The sequence below is a fragment of the Pleuronectes platessa genome, chromosome 22 (genome assembly GCF_947347685.1).
Source record: "Pleuronectes platessa chromosome 22, fPlePla1.1, whole genome shotgun sequence".
In the NCBI taxonomy this organism is placed as follows: domain Eukaryota; kingdom Metazoa; phylum Chordata; class Actinopteri; order Pleuronectiformes; family Pleuronectidae; genus Pleuronectes; species Pleuronectes platessa.
In genome coordinates, this window is record NC_070647.1 from 818,352 (window position 1) to 831,868 (window position 13,517).

General features: G+C 41.5%; 1 protein-coding gene across 7 annotated transcripts in view; it reads left to right on the top strand.

Annotated features, from left to right (window-relative positions):
- tmtc1 (transmembrane O-mannosyltransferase targeting cadherins 1) overlaps positions 1-13,517 on the top strand; it is a 99,179-nt gene that overhangs the window by 55,039 nt on the left and 30,623 nt on the right. For all 7 annotated transcript variants that reach the window (XM_053415271.1, XM_053415270.1, XM_053415274.1 and 4 more), the window contains one exon: positions 9,054-9,197. In XM_053415271.1, the coding sequence (XP_053271246.1) occupies positions 9,054-9,197 (144 nt within the window). The remainder of the gene's footprint in view (positions 1-9,053; positions 9,198-13,517) is intronic.

Sequence of the window (13,517 nt, forward strand, 5' to 3'; positions counted from 1 at the left end):
CTCTCCCTGGGCCTCCGTCTCAAGTGGTGGCATCATTCCGCAATGGCTGGCGTGTGTCCCGGTGGTGCTTTCTTTCACATTAACCGCTGTATGTGTGGTGAGGAGCACTTGATAGGGTCCTGTCCATCTGAGTTTCCTCCAGTGTTTCCTCTTTAGGTCTTATATCAGCACCCAGTCTCCTGGTTTCAGGTTATGCAACTGGCCCTCTGCTGGTTGCGGTAGTGCTGCATTTACCTGTGTGTATAAGGCTCATGATTTTGGTTATGTGCACACAGTACAGACCTGTTCTGGCCCTTCCCCTCCCTCTCATGGTCATTAACACTACCGGTATTGCTTTTATCCATGAGAGTCCTGTGTCATCACAGCACTTGACCATTTTGTTTTTAATTGTTCCAATGTTATCTTTCAACTGTTCCACCCCTCTGTGGATGATAGGTGCAATGCTGTTTCAAAATGATACCTAAAGATGTTGAAAGTTGATTATTTGCATTATTTACCAAATGAGTTCCGTTATCATGTTGATTTCATGTGGGATTCCCAGGGCGAATGATTTCTCGCACTAACACATTTGCTAGTGCATAGGCATCTGCTTTACCTGTAGGGAAGACAATATTCCTTTCCTTCACATGGTGTTAGTTCAATGAAACCCATTTGCAAGTGATCAAATGGTTGGCCAGGGGCTTGTATGTACTTGCCTCTTGTAGTGTTGCTTGTCAGAACATTTTGAAATAAAACCTTGTGAGTAATTTTGTGAAACCCGACAATTTTCAATAAAAACAAAAACAAACAAAACAACAAATAAACATTTAATCAGACATGGACGGCCGGCCTCAGATTGACATACATTGTTAAAACATGTACATTCTGCCTTCTCTATGTTGTTAGCATGGCTCTGTGCTTCTGCTAAATCTGTGAGAGAAAGGAAAAAGGAGTATCAATTACAGTATGTTGGTTAGTTGTGCCACTTTCTTTGCTGCTGTATCTGCTTGAGCATTACCTGTTGAAACAGAATCACCTTTGGTGTGAGATTCACACTTACAGACAGATATCACTGTAGAGAGTAAAAATGGCTCTTAATAGAATTAGGTTGTTGCTCTACCTCTTGATATCATTCCTGCTCTTAGACAGAGAGGCTGACCCAATGCCAAACTATCTAATTTCTTTGAGGAGAAAAACGCCACTGGTCGTTGTACTATACTGTTGTCATGAAACCCCCTTTCTCATTTACAGTCTGTTTAAATGATCTGTTTTGATCAGGTTGTCGGTTGGTGTCAGTCCTTGGCCATGCATAGCATACAAGAGTGGAGCCTCAATCAGGATCAGAATCAGAATTCTTTTTATTGCCATGTATATTTGCACATACAGGAAATTGCCTTGGAGTAGTTGGTGCACTGTACAAACAACAATATTCAAACAACAATTTAAAAACAACAACAATATTGAACAACAATATATACAGTAAGAGAGTTTTGTGCGGTTTCTAAGGTGCATAGATTGGTGATAATGCCAATAATATAGAGATATAAATTATGTGCGAGGGGGGGGGTCAGCAGAGTCAGTGTGATACAGAGTCAGTGTGATGCAGGGGGCTTGTTTGTGAGCCCCACTGCCATGGGGAAAAAACTGTTCAGTTGACGCGAGGTTTTAGTCCTGATAGCCCGGAACCTTTTTCCGGACGGGAGTCTCTGGAACAGGTTAGGACCGGGATGGGAAGGATCAGCAATGATCTTGCATGCTCTCCTACTGGTCCTGGAGTGGAACAGGTCTAGGAGAGCCGGCAGGTCACAGCCGATGACCTTCTCAGCTGACCGAATGATCCGCTGCAGTCTGCCCTTATCCTTGGCAGTGGAGGCAGCAAACCAGACGGTGATAGATGAGATGAGGATGGACTCAATGATGGCTCTATAAAACTCAACCATCACTTTCCGCGGCATTTTGAATTTCCTCAGTTGCCGCAGGAAGAACATCCTCTGCTGGGCCTTCTTGATGATGGAGGTGATGTTCTCCGCCCATCTCAGGTCCTGTGCGATGATCGTCCCCAGGAATCTGAAAGACTCCACTGTTTTAACTGGGGATTCACACATGATGAGGGGAGCTGTTTGGGCTGGGCTCCTCCTGAAGTCTGCTACCATCTCTACAGTTTTTAAAGCGTACAGCTCCAGGTGGTTCTGGCTGCACCAGGAAGCCAGGCTGTTAACTTCCTCTCTGTAGGCGGCCTCGTCCCCATTGGAAATTAATCCAATTAGGGTGATGCATAATCACAGATCCACTGTTTATAGTAGCCTGTCATCCCTAAAAATTACATTAAATGTATTTTAGTACACGGTGTTGGAATATATTGAGGATGGCTTCCACTCGTTTTGAGCTCAATGTTTTACCGTTGCTAGAAATTTTGTGTCCTAGGAAAGTTGCACTTTCCTGGACAAAGTTGCAGCTTAGACAGCCTGGTCTGCAAGATTTTTTTTTTAGAATGCTACTGTGTCGACTTTAAAGGCTTGTGTTGTTGGTGAACAAATCATTGAATCATCAACATTTATATCAGCGCTTCCCTGCTGGTAATGCAAAAGTCCTCCAGACTTGCCTGCAATACCTGTGAGTCGACTGTGGGGGATTCCACAAAACCTTTGGACATACATCTGAACTGTATTATTTGCCCTGTATTGTGAAAACAAACCAATACTGAGAGTATGGATGAACTGGGATACTGAAAAAAATGCTTTAGCAAAATCAACAATTAAAAGAAACAAAACCCACATGCTTTCTGGTGGAACTTGAGAAACTTGTATATTTTCTCTTTTTTTATTAATTTTTTTTATTTATTTAATAGGCATTATTACTGGTGAGTGTGCACATAAAATGATGACTCCGTTTTTTTACCAGGTTTTTAAAATACTCATCTTAATATAAACACTTATGTACATGCGATTTTTTTATTCTTGATAAATTTTACAAAAATTTCTAAAAAATGTTTTTAACTTAATTATTAATAAGGGTTCCAAATTGTAGTTACTTTCACAAGACTTGATTAATAAATTGGCTATTACATCCCTTCCTTTGAAAGTTGGTGCCCCGAGGTAACTTTAAACAATTAAAGTTATATTTATATTTTTCATATTCAATATTTTTTCTGATACCAAATTTATTGAATGCCCAAAGGCACACCATTTAATGGTGTGATGTTTACGGTATAATATGCAAAACATAACCTTTGATTTTTCATTATCAGATTACATGCCATTAAAGGAAAAAGCTTCTCCCTGATCACACTAAACCCGCAGCTTGTATCTGAAGGCCGAATTATAGTCGGGTTGCACGCACGCACGCATGGACGCAAGACACCCAACACGCCCCTTTCGTGCCCTCTGCGGGCTTGCGTGCGTCGGCCAATTTTTCTAACTATACGACAAAACGACGCGAGCCTCACGCAGCCCGCAAGGCTTGTTATTGGTCTTCTTACTACATCCCGTCCGGAGTCTAGTTTCCGGTTTCATGCCCCACAATACGCGGAAATCACGGAAGATTTAGAAGAACGAATATGGACCAAATAGATGAGCACTTGGCAGAAGAGATCCGAAAGTATGACCACTTGTATAACCCGTCACTGACTGGCCGATTTGTCCGCCAGAAATAGGCTACTAGGAGCCGGAGTGGCGATGTAAATAAACAGTCGACGAAGAAGAAGACGTCTCTTCTTTGTGTGATTTGTCTTTGAAAAAAAACGTTACTCCGCCTAGGGTTCTGGCGGGGAATTGCGTTGCAACACGCGCAGCACGTTAGAGAAGTATAAACCAAAACCAGTCCGTCGATGCAGCTGCGTGGCCTTCCGCGGTTGCAGTCGCAGGACTATAATTCAGCCTTTAGATCCCATTCCTTTAAAGTTGCTTAAAGATATTCTGCCCCTGATTATTGTACTTTACTGAATACAATAAATCTTTCATTATCGTTAGGAAATGTACCACATTCCTTTAAGCTAGCTGTAATCAAACCCCTGTCTAAAATCCTTGAAAAGGTTGTAGCAAATCAGCTGTCTGAGTTTCCCCAGGGAAGTAATGTATACGAAGACTGTCAGTAAGGGTTTAGATCTCATCATGGAACCAACCTTTGCAAAAGTCAATAATGACCTCTAATAGCTTAAGAGCATGGGTTTGTGTCTGTCCTCATCCTGATAGATATTAGTACAGCATTCAACAGTATTGATCATCACATTTGTCACAGAGAGTAGACTAAAACTGTTAATAAATGAACCACCCTAACCTGGTTTAAATAAAAAATTTTAGATCGTTTCCAATTTGTGCAAGTTAATCTATGCCTTAATCTATGTCATCTATGCGCACCGAAGTTAACCACGACGTTCCACAGGGCTCCGTGCTCAGCCCAATTTTATTCTTATTATATATGCTTAACATAACATTATCAGGACACTCTCAATAAAATATCAATGCTTTTCGGATGACTCCCAGTTTTACCTATCATTAAACCAGAACAGTGTAATCAATTAACCAAACTTCAGTCATCAAGTGGCAGGAAAAGATATCACATTACTCCTGTATGAATGGCACTAGACTGGCTTCCGGTTAAAGTTAGAATAAAATAAAAAAATGTCTTCCTCAACAACAAGGCCCTTAAGAATATGGCAACATCATACCTTAAAGAGCTGATAGTACCATCTCACCCCACTAGAGCACGGCGCTCCCCGAATTTCGACTTACTTGTTGTCCCTCAAGTCTCTAAAAGCAGAGTAGGAGCCAGAGCTTTCATCTGTCAAGCTTCTCTACAGGGGAATCATCTCCCAGTTTTAGTTCAGGATGCAGACACTCTCTCTACTTTTAGGAGTAGGCTTAAAACCTTCCTTCATGATAAAACTTATAGTTAGAGCTGGCTCAGGTTAGTCTTGGCTATTAGTTATGCTGCTATAGGTCTAGAATGTTGGGGGACACGTAACTCATGGAACTTCTCTTTCCTCTTCATCTCTCTAACTTTATCATACTTCTTCACCGGAGTCCTTATGATTTATCGTTTGCAGATCCAGAACCTAGGCTGCGGCCATATCGTGAATCATGATGGTGGAAAACAGATCAGAGATCATGATCGTATTGGTGGATTGTGTTTGCTGATCGTGATCGTATTGATGGATCCTGTATCGTGTTGGCAGCTGATTGTGGATAATGGTGGTGTACCATGATCGAGGTGGCAGCTAATGGTGGATCACGATGATGGATCCCGATAGTGTCAGTGGATTATGATCGTGGTGGCAGCTGATCGCGGACAAGACTTCTTGATATACAATATGCACACATCACATACTCTACCATTACTGACAATACCTCTTCAATTTATTTACTTTTCATTGTGTTATAAATGTTTTTTTCTAATCAATGTTGTAAATACTCCTATTTTGCTGATATTCTCCATTACACGTGGCATCTTTTGCACTTCTGTCGTGGGAGGGTTCAATCACATGTGGTTTATACATTTTTTCCCCCTATTAATAGGGTTTTTGGTAGTTTTTCCTTACTCCTGTTGAGGGTTAAGGGCAGAGGATGTCCCACATTGTTAAAACCCTATGAGACAAATTGTGATTTGTAAATATGGGCTATACAAATAATATTTGATTTGATTGGATTTTACTCTGCTGAAAAGCTACTGGCCAGAGGAAGCCGCACCAGTGGTGAAAGACAACCATCAGCATGATGTGCTAGCCAGACTACATGAGGGTCACCAAGGGGTGGCAGACACAAGCCGGGGTTCCCGCTTAAACTCCAGAGCTCGCAACCGCAGGTGCATTGCCTCCCGCTCCAGCTCTTGTTCCTTAGCTCCACCTCCTTAATACAGAGCACAAAGTTGAGCTCCATAAAATGGCAAAATCATCCAATTGAAACTCCATCCTATTAATATGAAAAGAAAACTGGCAACCAGAAGAATACATTATCTGCCACGTCTTACCTAATGAAATGAAAATGCAAACAAAAAAAGGAAATGGACGAGCCCCCAAAACAACAAACAAAAACAACCTAAATGTGAACAACCTAAACTTACCTACTCAAATTAAAGAGAAAAAAGAAAAGTTACTAACCTAACTCCTAATCCAAATACAGGTGAAAACATTGGTCAAACTAAAAATGCTACCGTACCTACCAAACCAGGCTGGTACATAAACAACAGATCTTAAGACACTTTACAAGGAACAATTCTGTCTGGCTGGTAGTGGCAAGAGGAGAGACTGCAGGAGCTCGGGGAAGCCATGGTAACCGGGTGAAATCCCTAGGGCGATTTTCAGACCTTACGCTGGTGCAGTGGGCACTAGGTTCCTCCTGGTGCAGGACAATGCCTTATGTGGCCAGAGTGTGTAAGCAGTTCCTAGATGAAAGGCGACGATGCCAATAAATTACGCTCACGTTCTCCAGGCCTGAATCCGATTGAAAACCTTTGGACATTATGTTTTGTGTATCTGTCGCCGCCAAGTAGCAAAATAGACTATCCAGTAGCTTTTTAATGCGTGATCAAGGTCCGGGAGGAGATCACCGAGGACACCATCCTGCTGACTCATCAGGAGCATGCCCAGCCAATGTAGATATTACATACAGGCACGTGGTGGCCATGCACGCTACTGAAAAACCTTATGAGATGATCAGCCTGTGATTTACAATTTTCACTCATTTTGGTGCGATTTTATATCCAGCTTCAAGGGGGTAATGGTTTTGGTTTCCATTGACCCTTCTTACGTTATTGGTTCTCAATTAATTACACAATGTATATCAGTAAAGATTATATACGTGAATGTTTTGTTCATTGAGATACTATGTGTAATTTAAGTTTCCAATCAATTACTGTTATTTGTATAGCCCATATTCATAAATCACGACTTGTCTCATAGGGTTTTAACAAGGTGTGACGTCCTCTGCCCTGAACCATCAAAAAGAGTAAGGAAAAACAAAAAAAAAAAAAAACCTTTTAACAAGGTAAAATGACATAGAAACATCAGAGAGAGCCACATGTGAGGGATCCCTCTCCCAGGAAGTGCAATTCTATTTGCAGCATTGATTAGAATAAATACTTTATAGAATAATCGAAGGTAAATGAAATCTATAATGAAAAATGAGGGATTATTGAGAGTAACGGTAGAGTATCTGAGTATCAATATTGTATATCAAGCAGGCTTGTTGTAATCATAGTCCATGGTCAGCAGCCTCCACAATCAGGATCCACTAGTGATGGAAAGTTCGGATCTTTTTACCGTGTCGGTTCTTTGAATCTCGTTCAGTAAAATGAACGAATCTCTTTTTGAGTCATTCGTTCGTTTCAAGGGGGGGGTGCAAACGATCCAAAGACTCGTACCCGGCAGATGAACGAATCGTTCAACTCCCGACCGTGTGTTTGGATCAATGATCGGGTTCATCTGCCCACAGAGTCTTCGGCCGACGTGTCGGCCACACAGAGCGAGCTCATCTCGCCGGTGAACGCGGTGCGGGCGGCGCACGGGAAAATCGCCCGGCACTTCCATACCGCTGCACGTCCACCCGGACATGAACGGGAATCTATGGAGCTGCTGATTCGCACGCTGCCAGCACATCCAGCTGGCCCGCCGCATCCGCGGACACAGAGCTTAAACTGCTGCTGCTCCACTGACTATAACAACGCCGCATTCAAATAAAAATGTGGGAAAGAATATTGTACAGTATCTAATATTGTGTTGGTCATATTTAAATCATTCATTATTTTTTATGGGGGGGGGGGAAAGAGAGGATAAAATAAAAGAATCTCATATTAAATCTTAATCGTTCAGCCCTATTCACAAGTCATAATGACTGGTTTTGTTATTTTCACTTTACATTTACACTTACAGTTTAGTGCAGTGTAATTATTTCCCGTGATAATTAAATGCCAGTGTGACAATAAATGACAATTTAAAACCATACAAACTGTCATGTTTTACTGTATTTAATAGAGGAGGTTTTCTTAAAAATATATGATCTGCCACACAAAAGCTGTCAGTCATGGCTGCTTTTTAACAGCGGTCAAGCGAAAGGGGATGAGGTAACTGTTTCCTCTTCTGAGCCTATGGAGGCAGATGAACGAATCGTTCACCTCCCGACCGTGTCTTCGGATCAGTGATTCGTTCATCTGCCGGATACGAGTCTTTGGATCCTTTTTCACGTGACCCGCATCAGCCTATGCAACAGTCCCGATGCGCGGCCACGAGAAAATGAACGAATCTCTCTTTGAGAGGACTCGTTACTCCCGAGTCCTTGTAAGGATTCGTTCAAAACGAACGAATCGTTCACGACCGACACATCACTAGGATCCACCATCACAATCGGATGCAGCCATAGTCCACAATCCTGATCCACTGCCGCCATCAGGATCCACCACCAAAACGATACAGGATGCCAACACGATACAGGATCCGACCTTACTATCACGATCTCTGATTCGCGATCCACCATCATAATCAACGAAGTGAGAATTAAAAGACAAATCGGAATCTCATTTAATTTCTTTGCCAAATACATGATTAACTAAACCTTGCTTATTTCTCTCAGGTGTTTCCAGAGTTGCTGTTCTGTCTTCTCTGTCGAAAGCTAATCCCATAATATGTGGAACAATGTTGCAGTAGAAATATTGCCATGGCACCCAACTCCCTCCTGCCATGGGCAGCTCTTCAAACTTGTGTCACAAGGACACTATAAAAGTTTATTGCAATTACACAGAGGAGTTTGTAGCATTAAGGCAGAGTAGCAGTAAATGTCATTACCATAACTCTGCTGATTTATCTGCCCCGAAGATAATCCCTATAACTGTGACAATGCACTTAGTCCAATCAGGATTGTGTTATGGGATGCCTCCATGTGAAAGGGTTGAGCCATCAGTGGCTCCTAAGTTAAAAATAGTTTTTAGCTATTCTCATTTCCAGCAGTTTATTCACAAATTGTTCTCATACTGGTTATTTAACTGTGGATCTTTTTTTTTTTCAGTGAAAAAGAGAGTGAACTATTTTTGTTTGACTCTCCTCTCCCATCTTTTCCTCTGTTCTCACAACTGTCATCTCCTCTTAGGTTATATCCTCGTCATGCCAGTGCCATGAACAATCTTGGCACTCTGACACACTGCCCAGAGGAGGCCGAGTACTTCTATAGGAAAGCACTGGATACCAACCCTCAACATAACCGCGCTCTCTTTAACCTGGCCAACCTCGTCAAGTAAGACACATACATTCTCACAAACACATAAAAATCCTTTTTGAGAACACATTTTCCTCCAATTCTTAAGAAAGAACTACCTTTTTCTTTAACCCTTCCCAATGTATGACCACAAAAATATATTTAATCATTCAATCACCTTCATTTGTTTTGACCAAAAACCAATAGGGACATAGAGACTGATGATTTTTTTTAAGTTTGGAAGCTGCTGAATGATTGGCTGGAAGATACCGTGGCAGATATAAATGGCTATAATTGGTTATAATTTAGAAACGCCCACAATCAGCTGATCAATAAGCAGGTTAAGTCTTCCTGCCTGAACTTACGCTGTGCTTCATTTAAATCATGAGAGACTTGATTTACGATTTTAAAATGTTTATTTGACAAGTGCACAGAAGTGATGTGAATGTTGTAGTCTTTGGCATTTTAGACCCCTGTGTTATATCATCAGTATTAGAATGGGGTGAAGCAGAGCTCAGAACAGGAATTCCCCCAAAAAGAGAAGAGAAGACAAACAAATTGAAGAAGGTGGATGATTTCGGAGGAGAAGTGAGATTATATCCAGTTGATGTAGTACTCTAGGCAATAGTGAAATAAATATTCATGTCTTGGTAAGAATATATAATAATTCTATAATTTATCGAATATACTTATTTATTAGATAGATATATAGAGATGATAGCTCTTGTAAGAATGCATCTGCAGCCCCACTGATAATGATATGAGACAAAGGTGTGGAGACCAAACAGGTAAGAGATCAAAATTTAGAGCAGAAAAAAAAATGAAACATAAGTGCAGGAGTGATATGGGGTCTAAAGTGTAGAACATGACCAAAGGTCAGCAAGACCGAAATAAGATTAAAGGTAATTTGACCAAACGGAAATTAAGGTCCGAGGACCCAATTATAAAAAACAGAAATTATAAATTGGAACAGCAAACGGAACAGAAATTAATTTAGCTTGACAAACAGAAATCAAGCTGAGTGCAAGTTCTAAATGTAGGTCACCAAGGACGAACTTAAATAAAAGGTCATTCATCCAAACATTTTTTTTTTTAATAAGTACATCCAACGCAACAGAAATTAAGTCAGCTTGACAAATTTAAATTAAGGTCTTTAGGACAGAAAGTAAAAAACGGTGTGCTGCTGCAAAGCCCGTTTGGGGTCCGAAAACCATGCAAGGTCACGAAGACAGTGAATGCAATGAGTGAGGGGAGTGACCAGGTGTGAATCAAATAAAATTAGATTTTATTAATTGATTGATGTTCAGAAGAAAGTGCATGTGTAAATGAGAAGTTACTTACATTAGAGTGACCCGCAACAGCACGCAGATAATACACCACCACTAGTTACATGCATGACTTACCGAGATCAGGGTTTTAGAGAACTTTGATCCGAAAGGACGGTGTTTATATCCGGCTGGATATAGGAAGTGAAGGCAGAAGAAGACCATCTTCCCAAATTTTGTAGGGAAGAAGATAATATACATTGATTGGCTGCAGAAGTAGCGGCTCATATCCTGAATAAATTAGCTGAATAGAGCTCGGGCGATAGGATACTTTTAATGAAAACTTGTTTAAGATGGGGATTGAACCTTTTTTCTGATAGAGGAAGTTTCAGTGAATGAGGAATAGAGGACAACTGGGGCTACTAGAAGGTCTAATTTGTAGAGAATATATCATAAACTTGAATGGGCAAAAAGGGGAATTAGTTCAAGCCACAATGATGGAAAATCGGAACATGAAATATACAAATTACAAATATACATATGTGGCATCTTTGAACAAACAATTCATTCAAACAACAGTAACACCTCCACCATACAACACACACAGCGGCAAGGGCGCTGCCCGCACATCAATACCATGCGCCGTCTGTGTGTGCCCATCCAGCAAGCATGGCGCATCGGGGGAGCTCCCTCATGTTCAAACTCTCTAAAACTACCTATCAAAACCCTGTGTAAACAAATATCCCACCACCAGCGCTCTCCCCACCACCTATAACACACAGCACAAGCTTGCAGCCCCCATATTACAACAGAAACCTTACCTAGAAAAGGGGAAAGGACAGAAATGAAACGGATACAGTGTTTGCTGGCTTCACATCCAAGTGTAATGAATGAGCCACCCCCTCTACTCTCCAAACCAGGAACCTCAGTGTGAAAACAACTCAGAGACCAAAGCAACAGATCGCAGACGTCACAGATAATTAAACCCCTGCAAACAATTGCAAATAATATTAGAAATTGACACATCCACCACACTCCCCTTCAACACAGATGTCGTCCCGATATCAATGTTTATAAGTAGTCAGTGTCGTCGCCAGGCACTAAACTTGACCTCGCCTCCGGCGATTGGACAAACGTGTTTGTTGATCCAGGATTTGAGAAGGAATAATTAGACACTTATACATGAAGTTCTGGAAATTGAACATTTATGTAAAACAATGAAATACTTACAGAGAGTCTCTGGGGTTCTGCCGGACACGTCACCAGGTTCACTGGATCATGTCGAGAAGAAACGCAAACTCATCCTAAGTCCACAGTATTTATAAAGACACAGGGTGCAGCACAGAGGCGGTTCTTTTTCTTTGAGGGAATTCAGTTATTGGCCAGATGTATACTGTTTCCTCAAAGTGCAGTTTTTTGCAAGCACATCACTTTCAACTGACCAGGTGTCCCACTACTGTGGCCTTGGCAAACAGGGAGCTTGCTACAGTGGAGAGACCCAGCAGATTAGACTTAGGAGGATTTCATATCTTTTTCTCACCATGTTTCATGAAGCACCTCATTGTATTAGTTCTGGCACGTCCTCTCTCTTTTCTGAGCATCCGTGCTTTCATTATTTCAAAACTCAAGATGAACTTCCACCACACACTTTTCCCCGAATTGTATTTTGCAGTCAGATTGACACTCAGATTGATACCTGCTTTCTGTGGTCTTGCTCTGGGCCTGACCCTGTGTCTGAGTCAAAAAGATATACATCATTCCAAATAAAAGAAACAGTTGTAGCATTATTGATTATATAGATTATAAAGCTAAAATTATTCACAGGATATAGGTAAAATATAAACACAAGATACAGAGAAACATAGATATCTCAACATCAGCAAGGGCATATAATGCAACTGTTCCATTTTGAAATGGTCCACACATGTGATCTACGTACAAAAACTGCTTTGTAGAAAGTTCATCATCGCATGAAACGTGTCGGAACACTCAGCTTTCTCAACAGTCCATGAATGCATAAAATATGTATATGTATACATATATATATATATATATATATATATAGGTGAGCACTAGGTTTTTTTAACAGTCCATGAGTGTTTGGGTATGTGAGCACTCTGCTTTCTTTAACAGTCCATGAGTGTATGTGGGGTGTGTCTATATATGCCTTCTCTGTGAGGAACACAAGCTGGTAGTTAAGCTGCTGCACCAGGGCCATCCACGTACTTGTTCCTTGGATTGCTCTGTAGGATCCTGGCGGGCACCAGTACCTGAAGTTGCTTTGGGGTCCAGCACTGTTACGAACTGGATTGCCGAGCTGGTTATATGTGAAAATCCTCGGAGGTCGTATCTCTCTCACTGGTCGCTGGAATCCTGTTTCAGTTTCTCTGTTACTTTCAGAACAGGTGACGGCGTAGCTTGTACTCTCTCTCCCAAAGCTAGTTTTTCTTGAACTCTCTCCCTTTGGCCTAATGTCTCCTCTGTCCTGAGCCTCTTGCAGTTGGGGTATGTCCTGTTACTGAGGGCCTTGTGAGTTTCCTGTCAGCATCCTCTCTGTCTGTGATTACCTGTGGCTTCATGACAGGCCGAGGTTGAATCCTGGGTATAAGATAGTACCCACAGTCATTGTCGTCACTATCATTATCCTCCTGTTGTTGATGAGGTTCCTTCTTGTCACTGCTGTTCTGAGCTGTTATTTGTCACTTAGATGTTGCAGGTTTTAGCTGGATCTCTAGCAGTAGGTGGTCACATGGCAACAGGAGATTACGGTGTAGTATCGTGCTATCTCTCCCTATACCTTGCTCCAGCAGTACTGTCTTTTCCTATTTGACGGATGACTTTATGAATGCAATCTTCCTAGTGGCTCCGAAGCTTTCCCGTCCTACCTCTTGGTGTCAGATTCCGAACGAGGACACAGTCACCCTCGTGCAGCCGAGAACTCCTTACTTTACAGTCATAGTTTCTCTTGCTCCTCTCAGTGCATTTCTTTGCATTTCCTGCTGTAATATTATTGGCCTCTTGCTTCTGTTGTTTCCATCTTCTCATATATTCCTGATGATCTGCAGTTCCTGTCTCAGGAGTCAAAACAAACATT